The 22,017-nt window shown below is 55.1% G+C and overlaps 1 protein-coding gene across 3 annotated transcripts in view; it reads left to right on the forward strand.

Moving 5' to 3' along the window:
* The window catches only part of NKAIN1 (sodium/potassium transporting ATPase interacting 1), a 58,665-nt gene that overhangs the window by 12,186 nt on the left and 24,462 nt on the right, over positions 1-22,017 (forward strand). For 2 of the 3 annotated variants that reach the window (XM_080381785.1, XM_080381786.1), the window contains exon 2: positions 21,825-21,916. The exons of the other annotated variant lie outside the window; for it this stretch is intronic. In XM_080381785.1, coding sequence (XP_080237911.1) covers positions 21,825-21,916 — 92 coding nt within the window. The remainder of the gene's footprint in view (positions 1-21,824; positions 21,917-22,017) is intronic. 3 annotated transcript variants of the gene reach the window in all.

The raw sequence follows: 22,017 nt of genomic DNA on the forward strand, positions 1-22,017 counted from the left end.
GTGCCCTGCCCAGGGTAGGGGGCTCTGGGTGCCCACCCACAGCCCTAGGGTGAGCCAGCCTCAGGGCGGTGGAGGTGACGGGTGCCATCAGGGTGTCCCCTTGGGTGACTGAGGCCAATATTCATCCATGAGGTGGTGTGGCCAGGGCACACGAACCAGGCAGTGCCAAGGGTTGGGAAGTGGCGATGGGGAGCGGGGGTGACACCTGACCCTGGTTCTGCTCCTCTCCTATGCTTCAGCTGCTCTGTGCCACCCCTTACAAGGGGACAGGAGTCGTGTCCCTCCATCCAGGTAGCCCTGATGCCTGTTTTGGGCCCTGTACTATGGGGTGAACAGCAGTGCTCCCAGTGCCCTCAGACGCTGGAGCTGGGGCTGGACTGGTGTGTGCTGGGGCTGCCCAAGAAGCCATACCCCATTGCTGTGGGGTCAGCTTGTGGCAACAGTGGGGCTACCCAGCGAGCTCGCTGGCTTGCTAAACCTCACCAGCCAGCCCATGCCTCAGTTTCCCTGAAATGAAGCAGCGTGTGTGAGAGGCCACCTGACCTGGGGTGATGCCACCATCTCCAGCTGGTCCTCGCTGTCAGGCCACCTTCCTGCAGGCACATTCCCGTGGCTCCCCGGGTGCCACCGTGACCCCATAGGCACCTTCTCCCGTCCCTGTTAGTTTCCCCAATATTTACAGCCTTGTCCCCAGGGGATGCACCCTGGTCCCTTGTCCCTGCTGGACACAGGGGATGCTTGTGGTGGCTGAGGATGCTCCACAGCTGCAGAGTGCCAGGGTGCTGCTGGCACCTGCTAGGCACAAGGTCCACGTGCAAGGTCCCCCATGCTGGGGTGGGAGGAGGCAGATCTGGAGAGGCAACACACCTTGCCTGCTGCTGGCAGAGCCCTGCCTGCTCCATCCCACACAGCCCAGACCTCAGGGTAGCCATTGTGCCCAAACAAGTTTGGGAAACTGGTTTTTGGACCATGGCACAGCAGTGAGGGGGGCAGCTGCTTTGGAACATCCAAATATCCTACATCTTCCTTCTCCACCACTCAGCAAGGGCATGCTGGAAGCGTTGGGTGTCTCCTTTCCCAGGAGACAAGCAGCACCCATCAGATTTTGCTTCCATTTATGTTTTTTCTCCAGAAAAACCCCAGGGATCCGCTTGCCAGACACGCACCAGCCCTGCCCCACCTCAGGAGAGGCTGCCAGGAGATATTTATGCTGGTGAAGTGGGATGAAATCAAAACTCTCAGATTTTTGTTGGTTCTCCTCAACATCTGGAGACCAAATAGCTGGCTGGGGTTGGGGGTGGTGGTAGTGGTTGCAGTGGCTTAGTAAATCTTTCTCTGAGATGCCAGTTGTTGTTGGGAGGATTTATCTTTTCTTTATGCAAAGATAAGAGCTGCTGAGGTGGGTGGATGCAAAATGAACCTGGAGGTGACACCGCCCTGCTCACCACTGCCAGCACGGGCATGTGGGTGTGAGAGCTGCAAGTTGGGACTCTTGTTAACTCTGAAGCCTAGTGGTGTCAGTTGCAGATCGAGACAGCTGCACTGCTGCAGAGGGATGTACCCAGCCTTGGAGGCAGTGATACGGGCTATCAGGGTGTGAACTGCTGGAAGCTGAGGTCTGGCTGGATCCGACTGGCTGCTGTCACGTGCCCCTGGGCCATCCTGCTCTGTACTCTGGGGCTGTACTCAGGCACTGGCATAGGGCAGGCTTGCTCCAGCGGGCTCATTCTCCATCCCAAAGTGGTGACCCCATTGCCTCCCCCTGCAGTGTAGGGCTCATCGGGGGTGGGATGCAGCTCCAGCTGCGGAGCTGGGTGGGGACAAGAGATGCTCAGTGCTCCCACCTTGCCTGGCAGAGCTCAGCTTCGCTCAGAACCGGGGCTTCGTTTCCTTCTTTGTTTCTCTCCTCTCCTTTAATTGGCTGGAAAAGCAAAGCTCAGTTGGCACCTCCCGCCCAGCTGAGCCTGCCAGAGCCTGCCAGGCTGGTGGCAAGCAATGCCATGCTGTGCTGGAATTGGCATCCTTCCTCCTGCAGCCTTCCAGGGTTGGAGCGCAGGGAGAGGGGCCATGGGTCCGTCCCATCCTGCCTGCATGAGCTGTGGGGTTTGCACAGGGTATCGAGACCCTCTGGGACATGACCCCCCCATCACCAAGCCTGGAGAAGGAGCTAACAGGGTCAGCTTAGTGGAAGGATGGGTGAAGGGAAAGGGTGGTCCATCCTTTGCATTCCCCAGCAATCCACCAGCCCTGCATGACCTCCCCTTCCCCAGTGGGACCCCACTGCACCCTTGGGTGCTTCACGGCCCTGCCATCCCCTGCTGTCCCCACCACCACCTCCTGCCCTGATTTGCCTGGTTTTGGCCACCAACCCCCTAGCTCTGGCACCGGTGAGTCAGCCACCTCTGACATCTGCCAGCATCTTTTGTCCTCTCGTGGTTCCCATCGTTGAGAATCAGATAAGGACAGCAGGACTGGAGCTGCCTTTGGCCACCTTCCCACCATGGGGAAGGGGACAGGAGCCCAGGCTGAACCCTGGATGGGGGCTTTCAATTACACAATTAAATGCACAATTAGGTGTAATTACCAGAGCTCAGAAGGTGTGACTGTTCGTAATAGGCATGTAATCTACTGCAGTCACTGTTTATACTGCCGGCTCCGCTCCCTAATGATTATGGAAAGCTTCCACATTTGCATGGTTGCCATGGAAATGGGGGGCTGACAGTGGCACCAGGGATGACAAGCCCTCATCTCCCTGCACCCCATCTCCATGGGATAGGACACAATGGGTGCGGTGCTGCTTCCGTGCCTGGTGATGCTGCAGGGTGGTGGGTGCTGGCATGGAGTGATGGGGACACTCTGGAGACTGGCAGTGCCAAGGATGCAGAGACAGCCCCAAGGTGGGAACTGTGTGTGTTAGAGACATGAAAAACCCCAACACACCTTGTCATCTCCCAGGGTGACCACCGCAAGAGCCACAGGAGGGACTGTGGATGCAGGTGGCTGCGGAGAAGCATTCCAGCCTGGTAAGATATCTATGTGGACGTGCATCCTCTGGTGCATCTGCATTATTCACAGGCAAAGCTATAAAGGTTTACTGGTGCACATTTGGGAAGACATTACAGCATTACAGCTCGCAATTAAAACCACGATTAAAGTGCAGTACGTCTAAATTTGCAGGACCAGCTAATGTGCACCCAAGAGTATTAATGAGACCAGTTGAAGAACTCTCTAAATCATTCATGCTGGTTCGTAACAGAGCTGGGAGCAATGGAGACTGGAAAATAAACGTCTTGGAGGGCTGGGTTGTAGAGAAAATAAAGAAAATGAGCCACAAAACAGCCTGGCCCGACACTGAACTGGTGAGAGCAGGGGAAGGAAAGGTTGGTGCATGATGTGATCAGCAAAGTCTAAAAGTAGGTGGCCTAATTGACATTTGGGAAAATGAGTCTTGTCCAGCCAAACCTGCTCTTGTTCCTTATTGAGCTCACAAGTTTGGCTGCTGAAAGGGACTGAGTTGCCATAATAGTGTTTAGATGCCGATAAGCAATTTGATTTAATCCCAGGTGGCTTTCTGCTAGGAAAAAAATTAGCACTATAAAAAATCAATGATGCTCGTTTCAGTAGTAGAAAAAAAGAAGAGAAGGAATAAAATCATTGCTGGAGAGAACGTGCAAACTGATGGGATCGTGGGGAGCATCGCCTGGTGGAGGGCAAGTTGGGGACAGGCCCCCCAGTAACGCATCCCTGCCAGCTCGTGGGGCAACTGGGTCTCCCACCCCAAAATACATTGCCAAGATATTGTAAGGGGATTGGGAAGAGAGATCTGAGTTTGGAAGATACAGCAAAGCAGTTACTTGAAAAGCTTGGTCTCTGTGGCTGGTCCAAGGGAAGATAGGGAGGTGGAAGTAGATTCCCAGTACTGACAGTCCTCAATGCAGAAGAAATAAGGCAAAAAGAGTGGGTTTGGGAAGAAAAGCAGCTTTCTAGCCCCAAAGGCAATTATTGGCAGCAAGAAATTACCTCTGCATGCAACGGCTTTTCCCTGGTGCCTTTGGCCAACACTCTCCCTGGGCTTGATGCCAGCGGCTGGTTTTGTGCCTCTGCGGGGGATGCAGGGGACCACGGGAACATCTCTGCGCTGGTGACAAGTGGCTGCATTTGGGAGGTGCCAGGCGCCCTGGCTTGTGTATTGGCAACATGAACCGGTTGGTTTTGCTCTGGGAACTCGCTGCTTCGTGGATCAATGAACATCTCGGCCAAGCTCCTCACAGCTTTATTTGTTTGCAGACTTGGAGCCCTGGGGGATGCTCTCCCCTGCCCATAGGCACTAACAGCTCCTGCCACTTCTTCCTCCTGCAGTGGAACTGTTGACTCCTCTCCCCCTGGTTTCTCTGAAGAGAAAGCTGGAGGTGCTGAGTAATTGAGCAGGGGGAAGGATTCAGGACTCAAACGGTTCAAAACTAATTATGGAAAAATTCAATTCCTGAATGGGAAACCCACATCCCTTTCTGGGAGCTGGACCCAGTGCTGAGCCCACAGCGCTGCCAGCCCTGCACTGTTCCTGCTTCACCCACAAATGTCAATAGAGTGGTGGGTTATGGCTTTGGAGGGGATGCTAGTGTGGACAGTGGACTACTGGCACCCTCCCAGCCTTGTGCAGATGCTCTGAGGCTGGAAAAGGGCTTTGTAACCTGGCAGCCATTGCACATCAGCCCAGGGAGTGGGGTCCTGCTAGCACCACCTCCCTCAGTGGAGCAGGGGACCCCCTGGGATGCTGCAGCCATCTCTGGGTACCAAGGCTTGGGGATATCCTTAAGGAAAGGGGACAAAATGACCAGGAATATGTCAAGGATGAAAGACCCACAAAACTCTAACATTCCCATCAACATCAGCTGTACATCTTAACAGCTCCTCCAGCACCGGCCAGCGAGATGCAGGTTATTGCATATTGATCGCTGTGGTGCCTGGCCAAGCTGAGCTGCAGGCGGACAGGCAGCTTTAGACCCCTCTCATCCCAGTGGTCCAGGCTGTATCCCCATCCCTCATCCTCCTGGGGTGCCCCAGGATGTCCTTATCCCTGTCGCAGCATGGAGCTTGGGGCAGATTTTGGCTGCAAGTGGTGGAGCGTTGGGGGTTGAGTGGGAAGGAAATATTCTGCCTGAATCCCAGAGGGATGCTTGGAGGGGCAGAGGGGCTCAGGGTGGGTCCCTTGGTGTCTTTTTTTTCTTCCCCCCATTTGAAAGCAGCTATTTATTTCAATTTTCAAGATATGTACGTAATAGCCTGGAAAACTGGAAAGGCAAAGTTGGCAGAGAGTAGCCCTGGTCATATTTAAAGAGGACATTAAACCCCGAGTGGTTTATTAATGAGATTAATAACAGTTCCCATGTGCTTGGTGGGGAAATTTCACCCATCTTTGATTTTTGCTCTGTGGCAGAAGGAGATTTGCGGGAGAAAAAAACAATTGTCCCAGTGTTGCTTTGCTTGCACCCAGATGGGAGCATTAGGGTAGGATGTGCCCCCCACCGCCGTCCCTCCCACCTTGCCCTGATGGGGGTTGTACACCAGCACATTTTGCCTTATACTTAATTACTTACTTAATACTGAATTTTACTGCCAGTTACCCCTGCCCTGGAGCAAGGGGTGTGTGGGGACCCATGTTGGGATGATGTTATCTCCTTTCCCATCAGGGATCAGCTGCTGGGAGCCTGCAGGGAGTTGGGGGGCTTGGCATGGGTGTTGTGGGGCTCAGCACATCCCAGTGATACCAGTGGGATTAGGAAGCAGGAGCTTCGAGGGAGGGATGCAGGAGGGTGTGGTGTGGGTTTTGAGGGGTATGTTTGGATTGCTCTGGTGACCAGAAGCATGCACAAGTGTTTGGGGGGCTGTGGGGAGGACCCCATTGCAAAGGGGACCCTATGCAGGGATGCTGGGGGCAATTTCTGCCCCTGTCACTCCTGTCCCCGCATGGTCCCATGTGGCCTCCATCTCTTCATGGCTTGAGGCAGCACAGGCTTGTGTCAGCAACTGTGTGGCCAGCAAGACCAGAGCAGTGACTGTCCCCCTGTTCTCAGCACTGGCAACATGACCCCTGGGCTCAGCGTTGGGCCCCTCATGGGCAGAGGGATGCAGAGGGGCGGGAGTGTGTCCAGAGCCGGGCAGGGGGCTGGGGAAGGGGCTGGGGCACAGGGCTAGGGGCTGGGGGGGGGCAGCTGGGGGAGCTGGGGGTGGGTCAGCCTGGAGAGGAGGGGGCTTGGGGGGCCCTGATCGCTCCCTACAGCTCCCGGACAGGAGGGTGTAGGAAGGGGGGGTTGGTCATCCTCCCAGCTTCCCAGCTGACAAGCGACAGGACAAGGGGAAACGGGCTCAGGTTGCACCAGGGGAGGGTTAGACTGGGTGCTTGGAAAAAATTCTTTACCGAAAGGGTGGTCAGGCACTGGCACAGGCTGTCACACATACAACCAGAGGCTGGGCAGGGAGCAAGCTTGGGGCTGGCCTGCTGCTTGGCTCTCAGGTTAATTACCTTGATTAGGGCTAATTAGCACTCTGGGTCACTCTGGTCTCTTCCCATAACTGGATCAATAGTGCAGCCCTCTCCCACTGCAGGTGCGCAGGGCAGAGCCTGTGGCCTGGGGACACAGGGAGGGTGGCACCAGGGAGCCAGGGAGGAGCCGGTGTGGAGCAGCTTTGCTTCCCTTGGTCTCTTTCTGGGGAAGGAAAATGTAAAGACCTTTGGCGAAAGGGACTTGGGAAGCCAAAGGGCTGGGGGTGGTCTGGCTCTGCTTTGATGAGAGCCCAGTCTGGGGCTCGGGGGCTGCAGGGAGCCATGGACATGTCACTGGAGTGGTGCATTTCTGCCTGGAACCCTGTCCCCTGGGCACGCTCGTGCCATCCCACAGGGACACCCAGGTCCAAAATCCCAACTGGGAAATGTCCAAAGGAAGAGGGGGATGCTCAGGTGGGAGCAGAGGGTGCTTGGGGTCAGAGTGGAGGATGGTCTGGTTAGAGTGGAGGACGTTTGGGATCATCATGGAGGATGCTCAGATGGGAGTTGAGGATTCTCAGAGTGAGCATGGAGGATGCTTGGAGTGGGAGCGCAGGATGCTCAGGCAGCACAGTGAGGGATGCTGAGGCTAATGGGAGCCTACGGGAAAACCTGTCTGCTCTTGACTTCTGTACAGTAATGGCTCAGATTAATGGTGGTCCTTAGCTATTGCCTGGAAATGTCAAGCTGAGTCCTTGTCCCATCCCCCTCGGGGCTCTCTCCTGCACACACATCCTCCCCCTCCTCCTCCACTCCACCAAATGGCCAGGAGCGGCGGAAGGCCGGCAGGGCAGCTGTGCTGGCCATGGCCATGGGGTTCAGCCACAGTCCCCATGTCCCCCAGCCCCAGGAAGGGACCTGGCACCCACCCTGCAGGTGCAGCAGCCAGGCACAGCACGGACAGCTTTGCACAAACCCTTTGCAGGCTCTAGTTTGTATTTTCTCTTTTTTTCCCCAATTTTGGCTCAGGAACCAGCCCTGTCCCCCTTACCCACCCCAGGGGCACAGCATCCCCATCTGCATCTCTGGGACCCACCCTGCTCCTGTCCCTGCTGTCCTCTCTGCCACCACTTCTAGCCCATCATTGGTCTGTTGCCAATTCCCCTCAGCAGCTGCCGGGACTCTCAGGCAAAACCGTCCTTTCCTGGCCCCTTTTTGTAGCATCTGGTGCAGTTTTCCCTCAGCTCAGCTTGGCTCAGGGGGCCCATAGCAAAAGCCCTTTGATGGGCTCCAGGGTGGCACATGGCTGGCACCGAGTCCTTGTGACAGTGTCGAGATTGCTGGCACAGCAGCTGGTGGGGTGGTCAGAGTGCAGCAGGTTTGGATGGGCATGGGGGTGCCTGTTTGCTCCACAGGGCTGGAGAAGACACTGGGGGCTTGCTGGAGGGTGGCATGTGTATTGGTGGTGGTATCCCCCTGGCATGGCAGTGTGGCCATCTGGAGCTCTGTGGGCAATGGGTAGCCCCATGGCTGTGGGTACCACAGCCGGGCTTTGGTGGGGACATCATGGGGTACAGCTCTGCAGGGCTGGGACTGGGTGTGGAGCTCACAGGGAGTGGGGCTAGCCCCCAAAGGCTGGGGGTCTCCATGCCCAGCCTGGCTGTGCCTCTGTCCCTTCTGGCTCCCAGCTCTGCCACTGCAGCCCTGGACATGGTCATGTCCCCCTGCCCTTTGCTCCTGGGGGACACCCAGGATATCTCCCCCCTTTCCCCTGGGAGGGACAGGAGGCAGAGCCCAGAGGGATGGGGAGGCATGTGCAGGATCAGTGCTGAGACCTGTTTTATTCCCTCCTAGAGATCTGCATCATGTCTCTCACTCGGTGGCTCCAAACAAGAATTTAATTTGGCAGCAGCAGGCTGGCATTGTTATGACCTGCTCAATAAACACCAATTGATTATTAAAGGCTTTATTTATATATATTTTATTCCCCATCTCCAAGTTTAACGGTTGTGTGGGTGACAGTGAGTAGAGGCTGGTGCGGGCTGGGACAGGTCCCTGTGGTTCCTTCCGGCGTGGGGAGAGGACATCCCTGTCCCATGCCCAGGGCCACCAACCTTCCTCCAGCTGCATCTCACCAGATTTGTAGGCAGCCCCTCCCAGGGCTGCTGCCCCTTGAGCTCAGCCTGGATTTGGCCCTGGCCACAGGGCTGAGCTCTGGCTGGTGATGGGCAGGGTGCTGGTGGTGCCTGTGCCTGGTGCTGAGGGTGGCTGGTCTGGGAAGTGCAGGTGAGCAATACCGCAGTAAATTTAGGATGTCTGCCTGGGGCTCTGGTGGGTGTCAGGAGCTGTATTTATGAACTTCCTCACCCATTTGGGTCCACTTTATGCCCTGTTGGGTGCAGGTCCTCCCCATCATCTGGTGAGCACTCCCACCCCACCATCCAGGAGATGGGTGCTGCCCTCAACTTCAGCACCCACAGGGTGCTGCTGCCCCAAACCATCCCCCACATTGGGTGCACCCACAGGAGGGATGAGGATTTCTATCTCAAAATCTGGGGGGAAGACCCAGCCCAGCAGCACCCATGGGCTGGACACAGGACTGATGCTCCCACCTCCTCCTGGAGTGGTTCCCCCCCAGGGAAATGGGGCTCCAGGGCTCTCCCTGTGCCTCCTTCTCCATCTTCAGCTCTGCTGGGGGGGGGGGGGGAATGCTAACCCCACTAATGACCCCAACCCTGGTGACGACACCACCTCCTGCCTCGCAGCAGCCCCAGGCCCCAATTATTTTTAATCAAGCCCCTCGCAAAGAAGGAACTGTGTGGTGGCCAGGTCAGGGGGGGTCCCACAGGGAGGTGGCACTTGCCAGACAAAGCAAACCCAGCAAACCTAACAAAGGGGCTTGAATTATACATGGGGTGTGGGCTCGCTGTCTGCCCAGCAATTAGCAGCGCCCTCATTAATGGGGTTGATGGCAGGGTTGGTGTCCCCCACCCAGCAGATGGGAGGGAGCAGGGGGTCACAGAGCCCTGTTTTCCATGGGGGGACCCACAGGGAACCCTAGGAGGCAGTGGGAGCATCCATCCTGGGTCCAGGCCATGGGGGGTGCCACATGGGGACCCTAGGAGTCCACCCACCCCAGACCTCTGTCCAGGCAATGGGTGCTGCTGGGTTGGGTTTTCCCCAGACATTTTGATACAGAAATATTTGTCCCTTCTGCAGGTGCACCCAAAATGGGGGATGGATGGCTTGGGGCAGCACCCACCACCTAGCTGGCAAAGCCATCCCATATAGTTATGGGGGAAAAACCAGGTTTTTGAGGAAAATCCTGCTTTCCCCTATGTGGGGCTGGCCCTGATACCAGAGGGATGGGCTCACGTCCCTGTTGGATGCAGGGAACTGATGGCTGCGCTGGCCCTGGGCAGGGTTTGGGATGCTTGGAATGGCATCATGCCTCCACTCAGCTGCGGTGTTGTTACCCGTCACAACATGCCAGTGTTACACCTTGTCATTAAAGGATGCAGCGGAGCGGAGCAGGAAGGCCCCGAGGCGCTGGGATGGATCCAGACCTGGGAGCTTCCCATCCACCATGATGCAACAAAGGGATTTTTAAAAAGCAACCCCAAAAACCACTCCTGAATGTGGTGGGTATAAAAAGAGGATGAACCAATTAATAAAAGCAATTTTTATGGATGTTTAAGAAGTCTCTAATGAGCTCCCATCTGCGGCAGCTGCTAATCGCTGCGTTTAATAATGCGCCGGTGGTCACAGCACGCTCTGCTAAGGCGCCTTATTAAATCCTCTCCGTGATGAATGGGAAAGGTATTGGCGGGTTTAACAGCACCGGCTCTTGCTAAAGCAATTGTTCAAAATATTCAGGTCTCTGGTTTTATTAGGGTGGATGCCTCTCGTTCTCCGATGGGGTGATGGCAGCAGTCAGATGGTCCGGTCCTGTGGGATTGCAGCCCTGGGCGGGACCATGGTCCTGTTGGTGGAGCAGTGGTGCCCCGCTCCCATCCCTGGTCATGGTGCCTGTGATGGAAATGGGGAATTTTAGGAAAATACTGGATGGGATTGTTATTAAATCCCTCAATAAATAATGTGTGGCACTAATGATGTCTTGTGCAGACCTTCATAGGATCATAAAATTGTTTGGGTTAGAAAAGACCTTTAAGATCATCAAGTCCAACTGTTAACCCAGCACTGCCAAACCCACCACTGACCCATGTCCCTAAGTGCTACATCTACACGTCTCTTAAATACCTCCAGGGATGGTGACTCCACACCTTCCCTGGGCAGCCTGTTGTCAGGCTTGATCAATGCTTGACCACCCTTTCAGTGAAGAAATCTTTCCTAATATTCAATATAAGCCTACCCTTTGCTCCTTAAAGCACCCCAAAAAGCATCTCGAGTGCTTGGGGAAACAGCCAAGTCTCTTCCATGCCACTCGCTGCCAGCACCGGCTGCTTCCCACTGCCTGGGCGCTTTTATATTCAGCCCATGGAAGATTTATCCTTGCCTTACCAGCACCCATGGGTGCTTCAAGCATCGTCTCCTTTCAGGTGCTGGGGGAGGGACACATCCAGCCAGGAGGAGATCCCCAAACCCTCTAGGAGCCCAGGGCCACTATTCAATGTAGAAATAAATTGCCCCATGGAGGTTTCGCTCACCTGGGGATGAGTGCAGGCATGACAGCCCTGCCTGCAGCAGGAAGCAATGCCCCTCACCAGGCATTGTGGCTGCCCGTGGGTTGGGGAATCACCCCGAGGAGAGGGAACACCACTGGGTTTATTACATAAATCCGTTTTGTGCTGGCAGCTACCTCCTCGCAGGCTGCTGGGCAGCTGAATCCCTTAAATCTGTGTCTCAGGGTGGTTTTATCCTGTATTTTAAGACTAAAAAATTGGGTAAGTGCTAGAAGAAACACCCATGCTCACAGGGCACTGTGGGTGAGCACAGTCACCCATGGGTACCACCTCCAGATGCCCCTTTCATCCTTCTAGCATGCATGAGCATCCCCTCCTCCTCTGAAACGGCTCTACCCTCCCATAAAAATAAATATTTTGGGAGCTGTGTGTGGTTTTGCCTCCCCACCGGCTGCTACCGGCTGCTCCTTTTGCGGCAGCATCCCTCCGAGGGATTATTTTTGCTCCCTGGCTCATTAACAGCGTTGTTACCAGGCAGATTTCCTCACCCGATTTTCTCCTTCCCAGCCTGCGGGTAGTGGGAGGAGGGACTGCCGGTTTCCATAGCAATGCACTTGGCTTTAATCAGTATTTCTTTCCTGGGAGAATTGATTATGAAAAGTGTCACTAAATAAGTCAGTAAATTGGATTTTATATATATATATAAAATATAAATATATATATATATAAACACCCCCCCCTTGGATTATATTAATGATGTCTTTGAGTCACTGTTTGATATCTGGGGGAAGATATCTCTTGCTTCTCATAGATGTTGGGCTAAAGAACTTAACTGAGAGAATTAGCATTGAAATTGCCTGTGGCTTAATCCTTGTCCAAATGGTCCTGGCCACCACGGGCTGGGGGGGATGTTTCGGCCAGGGTCCATCCTGTCCCACCCGGCACAGCATCTGGTGGGTTTGTGCAAATTTTTTGGAGACCGGGTTGTCCTGCTCCTCTGCTTTCCAATCGCCCAAAGCTGATTTTCCTGGAGTGGCCAGCTCCTGTTCTCTCCCCACCCTTCTCCAGCCCCAACATTTGTCTGTGTCTCACCCCACAATTTGTTCCTTAGGAGGTCAGGCTCCCCGTATCTCTCCTGGTTCCCCGTCTTGTCTGCTGTATCTGTGCACCACCCAAATTTGTACCCAAGATCCCCCATATTTAAGCACCCAATCCCACAAATTTAAGCCCAAGATCTGCCAGATCTAAGCCCAAGATCTTCCAGGTTTAAACCCAAGATCCCCCCGATTTCAACCCCAGCTCCCCCCCGAGCTGGAGCAGGGCAGGATCAGTCCCCCGCTGCAGTGTGTTGGTGGCTCCATCATCACTGAGTGCCGAGTGCCTCAGTTATTCCTTGCCCCATTGACAGCGGGACGAGGGGCTGGGTGGGCAGTGGGGTCTCTGTGAGCGGTGGGGGATGTCACTGCGTCCCACAGGCAAACCAGAGGAGATGCTGGCTGGCTGAGTGCTGGAGATGCTCGGTCAGGGATGTGGCTCCACTCAGCACCTCCAGACTCACAGGGAGAAATCCCCCCAGTCTGAGCAATTCCCTATTTCCTTGGGATTTTTTTTAGGAGTTTTGCTCTATTTTAATTAATTCTCAGCCTCTCAGTGGCCATGTTGCTAATGTGCTTTCTGCTGTGAGTCTCCGGTGTGATGACGAGCTGCAGCTTGTTGTAGCTAATTGAGGTGCTTGATTAATCCCAATTTTCTTTATCCAAGAGGCTGTTTGAAGCCAGCTGTCACAGGGGGATGGTTGCTGATGGTTCAGAGACAGCAAGTGCCTCTGAGGCCGAGCCGAGGATCAGGGATCTGTGCTGGGCCAGGGTGGGAGTGTATTTGCTGTGGGACAGATGGGATGCATAGGATGGATGGAATGGGATTGCTGGATGAGATAGGATGGGAGGATGGGATGGATAAAATGGATGGGATGGGATGGGATGGGATGGGATGGGATGGGATGGGATGGATGAGAGAAATTGGGTGGATGGAATGCATGGGATACATAGGATGGATGGGATGAGATTGATGTATAAGACAGATGGGATGGGATGGGATGGAATGGGATGAGATGGGATTGGGTAGGGTGGGGTAGGATGGAATGGGACAGCAGGGTCCCCTGTTCACGCTCCATCCCAGATACACAGCTGGGTTATTCAGGCACGGCACAGGGCTGTATGGCCTCTTGAGTTCCCCCTCTGCTTCCAGGTGGATTTGTTCCAGCCCACAGCCCAGCTTCTCTATTCGTGGCTGCCTGAGGTGGCATGGCCAGGCTCTGTCCCTGGGTCCTGTTGCTCCCCTGTGCCTGTTCCTTCTGCAGCCCTGTGTCACTGGCCGTTGCCCATGCCTCTTCTCTTGATTTCTTCTTGTGGCTTAACTTAGGCTAAAAGTTGTAATTCAGCAAGACTCCGTCCAAACCCCTTCTCTCCACACCAGCCCAGCAGTCCCAGCCCTGCGCCTGCGAGTGCGGAGCAGCTCTCAACCTGAGTGTCCTCCAGGCACAGCCTCTCACCAGGGCTTGAGCCTCTGGCCTTCTCCATCACCCCTCTGTGCCTTAGTTTCCTCAGACCTGCTCTGGTGGAGCTGGTCACCCTGACCAAGAGAGCAAATGCTCGCTGGTGTGGTGCTGAGCAGGGCTAGCCAATTTTCCAGATAAACTGAGGCATAGCACAGTGGTGCACAGCACCCGGGCAGTGCAGGATCAGCCCTTCGCCAACCATCACCAGTGACCTTGGTGCTTCAGCCTTGCAGATATGAAGCACCTCAGCCCCACGGGAATGAATGGCTGGGTCCCGCTGGGGTTCCAGCCCTGTGCCTCAGTTTCCCCTCCATGGCAAGTGCCTCCTTGGGCACTGCTGCTGCCCCCAGTGCACATTTCCCCCCCAGGGACACTGCTGGCGCTCCTTACCCATCACATGAGTGCCACCACCCCATGTCCTCCCCAACAAGGGGACCTCAGGGTCCTGGGTTGTGTCAAGGTCATTTGCAAGGTCAGGCTGGGTGGATGCAAAGCAGCACAAGCTCAGGGTTAATGAGGTCATCCTGGCTCCCTTCTCTGGGGACACTTCAATGGCTTGTGGCTTCTGAGCAATTCCCAAGGGGATGGAGCAATTCCCAAAGGGAGGGAGCAATTCCCTGCAGGAATAAAGCCTGTCATGCCAGAGGGCATTGCTCTGGAGCCAACCTCTGATGGGCAAGAGAGGAATTGAGCTGCTTCCCTTTCCTCTGCTTTCCCTTGGCATCGAAAAGTTTCCTTGCTGGAAGGCAAGAGAAAGGAAAGAATCTCATTTCAGTGTTTATAGGACAGTGCAAATAATAGATGTAATCTTGTATTGAAATTAAATAGATGTAATATTGTATTAGGGTTAAACCAGCCTGCTAACAGGGAAATTTGAAATTTGTGATGTTTGCTGGGAAAAAAACCCACCTGTCAGAATTCCTCCAGGGTAATGACCCACTGCAGGTCCTTACTGGGGCCATCGCAGCTGGTGAGACCCAAATCCACCCAAACCTTGCAGTCCTGGGAGCCAACAGGCCCAGCGGTGGCTCAGGGCTTTGTCTTAGTGGGTGTAAATGAGGAGCCTGGGGTGATGGTGGAGCATCCCTCTCTGCATGGGAACACCCACTGCCCTGAGTTTCGGTGTTCGTGACATCTCAGAGTACTGCAGATGTTTGGGGGTATCTCCCCATGACGTGCCTCAGTTTCTCTTCCCTGTGGTGGAACCAAAGCAGGAGGGGGCTGGGTTTAATCTGCCTTGTGCAAAGGGCCCTTTGCAACCCTTGTCTATATTCAGGGTATTTATTATTAATAATAATCTTTATAATTATTATTTCTTTATCCTTTATTATTCTTTGCTGTTTTGTTGTTGTTATCATCAATATTAGTAGTAATATTCGTAGTAGTATTACCAGTAGCCACCTTGTGGCTGCATTTCCCAGTCATCCTTGTACAGAACCCCTAGGGATGGATGGAGCAAGGAGCACAGATCTGGGGTGTAGGGCTTGGAGGGGACCCAGCTGTATGAGTGCTAGGGTCTCCAGGTGGTCCTGGGGATGGGTGCAATGAGTGACTGCCCACCCCGGGGTGCAGCCCACCCTGGGACCGTATCCAGCCTGTGGAGCAGGTTGCTGGCAGTGGGATCCTGGGGCGCAGCGTCTAGACAAGCACATCCAGCCGGGGCTGCTGCCACGTTCCCATGGCAACGCTGCCAGATGCGGCACAATGAAATAAATAACCAGGAATTGGGGGATTGGGGGAAAGGGGCGGTGTGTGTGTGTGTGTGCGCAGATAGATGAGAGGAAGGGAAGCCCATAGGATGGATGGTGGGTGCTGGGGAGCTGTGGCAAGGGACCTCACACACTCCCAGTCTCTGCCTGTGCCCCCAGAACCCTCAGCCACTTCCCAGAGATCTGGGATGCTCAAGCCATGTGCCAGGAGCTCCCAAATCCAGCAATACCATAGTTGGGATGGAGCAAGAGGCTGGGAAAAGGCCAGGAGCCCTCCCAAACCCACTGGCATCAAGAAGGGGTTGTAACAGCTGGGGAAGGACCCGATTTGTGCCTATTCCACCCTGCTTTTTTGTGCCATGCTTTTTTTCCTGCCATGTTTTGTAATGGGGCTGCTCAGTCCTGGAGCATCTTCCTGGCCAGGGGCTGCATCCTGCTCATCTCTATCTGATACCAGAGAGCTATCAAGGCTCCGGTGCCTTTAATTTCTTTTCCTCTGTGATTTCACGAAGGCTTTTGCAAGTTGGAAGTAGGTCAAGAACTTGTTTCCAAGTCATTAAATGAAGTCCCTGGGTTCACAGCGGTGTTTGCACCTTCTTAATAGTCAATTCACTTGCTTGCCGTTCATTGAAATCGCAGCCAATTTCCCTAAGTGGAGATGGGCGGCTTGCGAGGACCACATGATGAAAACACCTCCAATGGCTCCTTGGGCTCCCCACGAACAGGTGAAGGCACTGTCAGAGCGAAAATTAGCAAAATGCCTTAAACTGCCTCAAAAAGGGAGTTTGCAGAGGAGTAGGTGCTGGGGGGGGGGCGTGGCCCTGCAGCATCTGCTAGGCTGGGAGCTGGGCTTTGCTTTCCCTCCTGGGGATGGGGGCAGTATCCAGCCAGCCTGTGGGAGCCCGTGCGCTTGTTAGCCCCAGTGATGCTCCATCTGCTGCAGGGACACCGAGACCTGGGGGCTGCGGGAAATGTCCCTAATGGGGACCGACACCATTGGGCATCCCACTAGCAGGCCAGATCCTGCCCTGCAGCTCTTCCTGGGGGGAGTTTTCTCCCTAAACCCCAACATTTTTTTTAATCCAAAACTCCTAGAAACAGGGCGTTTCTGCCCCAAGCAACCAGGATGGGCTCAGCGGCATGGAGAGCGATACTCTCGCAGCATCTTTGGATCCAGCACAGAGGGGAATTCGAGGCAGAATAAAACCCCCAAATCTCTTCAACGTGCAGCGAAATGAGAAGTTAAATCCCCAGCGAGCCTCAGGCATATGGTGTTCGGGAGGAAATCACCTGGCTGAAGGATAATAACCCGACAGGGGGTAATGAAGCCCTGCTCGGCTCCTGCCACACCACAGCACGGAGCAGGGGACAGCGGGTTTATTTCAGCCCGACACGCAGATGCTGCTGCTGAGATCAAGGGCAGCAGGCAGCCGGGAGAAGCATCCTGCCTGCACTGCCTGCTCTGGCCTCTCCGACACCAAAAAACAATGCAGCTGTATGTCAGAGCTTCTTGATCTTTAGAGAGAATATTTTCAGGGGGAGAACATCCCTTTTTTTCTGGGATGGAAACTCTTCCCATCTATTTTTTCCCCTTTCTAGGAAAAATCAGGGGGGAATATCCCCTTCCCCTACCTGCATGTCTTGAAGACCCTCGGAAGGGCAATGGGCAGGTTTGCTCTTGCCTGCAAATGTCAGAGCCGCATCCCTGGGGAGCCGGCAGCAGAAAAGCTGTGGTTTCAGTGATGGGGAAAAAAAAATCCCCTAAAAATCCCCTTTTTCCCAGCCTCTGTCCCCAGGGGGAGCTTCTGGCTCCTGCTGCATCAAACTGCCCAAAATCTGGAGCAACCCCCAGTGCTCTTGGGGATGCCGGGTGCACCACTTCAGTGGCGGAGAACCCCCGCACTGCAGGGTGTCCTGTTTGGGGCTTCACCCTGCTGCCCCCTCCCTCCCCACAGCCGGGTCCCCTGAGGGGTCCCAGGGTTCTGTATCCCAGCTGGCAGCAGGTGCTGTGCCGGGATGCTTCCCGCTCTGCTGAAAATTCCGTGACTGGGGATCGGTGTGGGCTGTGGGGTACTGCCACCCCTTACACGACAGGCACACCCACGAGTGATGGGCACACCCATGCATGTGATGCCCGGGCACCCCCCCACTGCACGCAGGGCTAGTGGGGTGCAGGGGAAGGGCTGGGGTGGTGGGGAGCCCCTGAGTCCCCCCATTCAGCCAGTCCCGTTCAGGGGGTGCAGGGTGCACAGGCTGCAGGGGGTGTGTGGGTGTGTGCGCGGGGTGTGTGTGTGCAGGTGTGTGTGCTCTGTGTGTGTGTGTCCATGTGTGTGCGGGCTGAGTGTGCTCTCTGTGTGCACTCCATGCATGTGCTCTGTGCACGTGCTGTGTGTGCAGGTGTGTGTATGTGTGGGCTGTGTGTGTGTGCGGCTGTGTGTGGGGGGGGGCCTGTGCATGCAGGCTATGTGTGCAGGCAGACTATGTGTGTGAGCAGACCATGTGTGTGTGTGCAGGCTGCGTATGAAGGCAGGCTGTGTGTGCAGATACTGCGTGCAGGCAGGCTGTGCAGGCAGGCTGTGCAGGCAGGCTGTGCAGGCAGACCATGCGTGTGCAGGCAGGCTGTGTGTGTGGGCTGTGTGTGCAGGCAGGCCACACGTGGGCAGACTCTGTGTATGGGCAGACAGTGAATACCCATGTGCTGCATCCTCCTCTGCTGCGTCTCCTGGGCTCAGCCTAGATCTGGGAATCCTGACCCCAGTTCATCCCAAGGGAACCTGCTGCCCTCACCCTGCCAGGGCATCTCATGCCCGGCATCCCTGTGCACTCGGGGGATTGACCCAGGTTTTGGGGATTTTCACCACACAGCTGCCCCAGGCCAGCCCCAGTGGTGGAGGCTGGGGAAAAGAGGATTCTTAGGGAATTTTCCCCCCATGATCCCCCACCCTGAAACCACAGCTTTTCTGCTGCCAGCTTTCCAGGATGCAGCTCTGACATTTGCAGGCAGGAGCAAACCTGCCCACTGCTCTTCCAAGCGTCTTCACCAGGCCATGCAGGCAAGGGAAGGGGATATTCCACCCCAATTTTTCCTAGAAAGGGGAAAAAATAGATGGGAAGAGTTTCCATCCCAAAAAGGATTGTTGTCCCCCCAAATTTTTTAGCCCAAGTAGTAAAAATGTGCAAACCCCTTTTTCTGCCCCCATATGGCCCAGCTTAAGTGGCAGTGAGCAGGAGGACCCTGGAATAGGGAAGGGCACGTGGTGGCCTGGCTGGGGCTGTCCCCGTGGGCAGAGGGACAGGGTAGCCAGTGTCGCTCTGTGTGAATTAACAGGGCTGAACTCCTGTGTCACTGTGCCCCGCACACATCACCAGTGCCCCATGTGCTCCAGATGTCTGGGTTCCCCCTTGGGGACATGGGACTTTTATTTAAAAGCAATGAAATACATAATCACGCATCCGGAAAAATCACTGCATAGGCTTGGGGGATGGCACAGCTTGAGATGCAGCAGGGGGATGGGGGAGCTGCTGCCCCATGTCCCCAGGCATGACCCCCTGCCTACTGCATTCCAGGGTGATTCTCAGGGGGCTATGGGCTGAGTGAGGATGCAGTGAGCAGCAGGGGTGCACCCACAGCATTGCCCAGCATGCAACTGGGGGGCTTTGCAGCTTGGGGGGGGGAGGGCGGGGGGGGGGCGGCTCAGAGAGAGACAGAGGGACTGGCCCCACCCAGAAGCTTGTGATCTTGTGATCAAGCAGGATGGAGGGACTGGCCCCCTCCCCAGCTCTCCCTGGCAGACCCAACCCCCCCCGCCCAGTGCCAGAGCAAGCTCCCAACTCTCTCCACCTGTTAATTATTGAGGCTTTGAGGATTCAATAATATATTTATGCATCTCTGTCAGCAGACGTGTCTTCCTCATTGCAGTTGAGGCAAGAGGATGGAACATGGGGAGGGGGCACTGCCACCTCCCCCCATGGACCCTGGGGGGCTGGGGGCCACAGCTGGGCCAGCATCCTTCCCCCGGGCCCTGGTGACACGATTGTCACCTCTCCTGGGCACCATGGGAGGAGGACATGGATAAATCATCCACGCGATTGCCAGGTCTGCTGAGCACCTGGACGCATGTGCCCCGGGGTCTCTTGTGTCCACAGGTGGCCATGTCCTCATGTCCCTTAGGTTTTGGTGGTAATTAAGTGGGGTTTGGACAAGTCTCAAGAGCCACCAGGTGTGACAAGTCTGCTGTCAAATCCTGCTTCTGTAAATCCCTGGCAGGGTTGTGAGCTGGGGGGGTCGAGGTGGCTCCAGCCTGTCCCTGGTGGAGACACTGGGACAAGGGGTGGCCCTGGGCCATGCTGGGACCTCATGGCCACTCTGTTAATGTGGTCTCCATCTCACTGTGGCAGAAGGACTTGGTCCCTGCAGGCAGCCTGTCCACTGCTGTGTTACCAAGTGGGGCAGGGTTGGGTTTATCTCAGAAACAGAGTGTGGGATGCAGGAAGAGGTCCCCCCAGCATCCTCACCTTTAAACTGGAGAGATGTGGCTTTGATGGGTAGACTGTCATATGGTTGTGGAATTGGCTGGATGGCTATGTCCAAAGAACTGCAGTCAACAGCTCAATGTCCAGGTGGAGATAGGTAATGAGTGGTGTCCTTCAACGGTCTGTACTGGGACCAGTACTATTTAATATCTTCATCAGTGACATAGTGGGATGGAGTGCACCCTTAGCCAGTCTTCAGATGGCACTGAACTGAGTGGGGCAGTTGATGTGCAGGCAAGACAGGATGCCATCCAGAGGGACCTGGACGGGCTGGAGGAGTGGGCTGAAGTCCAACCAGGCCAAGTGCAAGGTCCTGCACCTGAGACGGGGCAATCCCCAACACTAGCACAGACTGGGGGATGAAGGAGTTGAGAACAGTCCTACCAAGAAGGACTTGAGGGTGCTACTGGACGAAAAGCTGGGCATGAGCCAGCAACATGCACTCACAGCCCAGAAAGCCAACCATATCCTGGGCTGCATCACCAGCAGCATGGCCAGCGGGTTGAGGGAGGTGACTGTCCCCCTCTACTGGCCTCTGGTGAGACCCCACCTGCAGTTCTGTGTCCACCTCTGGGGTCTCCAGCACAAAAAGACATCGACCTGTGGGAATGGGTCCAGAGGAGGCCATGGAAATGGTCCAAGGGCTGGAACACCTCTCCTACAGAGACAGGATGAGAGTTGGGGTTGCTCAGCCTGGAAAGGAGAAGGTTCCAGGGAGACCATCTTGCAGCCTTTCAATATATTAAAGGGTTATATATAACCCCCCATGACACGGGGGTTGGACTAGATGGTCTTTAAAGGTTCCTCCAACTGAACCCATCCTGTGATTTTCTGATTCCAAAAGAGCAAAAATGGCAGGTGCCGGGCAAGAAGTTTTCTGGTTTAATACTGCAGTGTGTCAGAGTGCTGCATCGAGGATGCTCTTCCCAGGGCCCAATGCTGCCCAGCTGGGTTGCAGGGGGGACTCCCAACCTTAAAATACCAAATCCGGAGGGGATGGAACATGGGGGAAGGTTCTCCGCAGTGTCTGTGCAATCCTCCCAACACAGCCAGCATGGCATTCATCGCTCCCATCCTTGTCATGGGGGTTAAAAAGAACTGGGAACACCCCACCGAGTAATGGGATGGGCGTGAAGACAGTGAAGATGCCATACCCAAGGCATGATTTGGGAACAGATGAACTCCTTTCCACTTGAATTTGGTGCCAGCACCCTTGAAAAACCCCATTTTCCTTCAGCTCTGCCTCACAGGTTCTGCCTGCCCAGAGCCCCAGACTGAGCCCTGGCAGCTCCCTGTCCCCAGGGGGCTGCACATGTGTCCCTCCTGCTGCAGTCCTCCCTGGGGATTGCCACACTGATGGAGCCCAGTCCCCACATCCCACCTGCTTTGATTTCTTGATTAAAATAAAATCATTGCAGGCAATGGGTTTCAATTAGCAGGACTCTGGCACACGCCTGCCCCCAACTAATTGGTATGAGTTGCAGCAAAGGGAACTTTTGGGCCTGATCGATAAACTAGAGAGTGTTTAATTAAGAGGGAGCCTAAAACTCGTTCCATTGATCGGTTGCAGGTTTATCTTAATTAGCAGTGGGGTGGGGAGTCGTTCCTAGTCCCACACCCACAGGAGCATCACGGCTTCAGTGGCAGAGCAGCAGTAAGAGCTGAAAGGGGAGAGCAAGGCATTAATGAGGGTGAGTCATTAATAAAGGCTGGCCTGTGGGGAGTATGCTCTGAGCTCTACAAGTCACCTGGGTTTGGGAAGGTTGGAGGCTGCTGGTCTCGAGGCTGCTTGGAGGTTTCTTGTGGAGTGTGCTGAGAGCTTGCAGAGCACCTTGCTGTGCTTGCAGGTGATGATGAGCCCTGCAGCCGAAGTTGCTCACTGCTCTTGCTTCATTTAGGGCCACTGTTGATGAACAGCTGCAATGGCTGCATGAAAAGCCTGGGTGTCTTGAAGTTTGCTGCTGGGGGCATCTCAACCCCAAAGGATCAGGTGAGGATGCTCCAGGTGCTGGAACAGCCTGAGGTTGCAGCAAGTGAGCGGTGAGAAGCGCAGGAGCATCAGCCTGAGCTGAAGGTGGTCCTCATTCAGCC

Source organism: Falco punctatus (assembly GCF_963210335.1).
Source record: "Falco punctatus genome assembly, chromosome: 3".
Lineage (NCBI taxonomy): Eukaryota > Metazoa > Chordata > Aves > Falconiformes > Falconidae > Falco > Falco punctatus.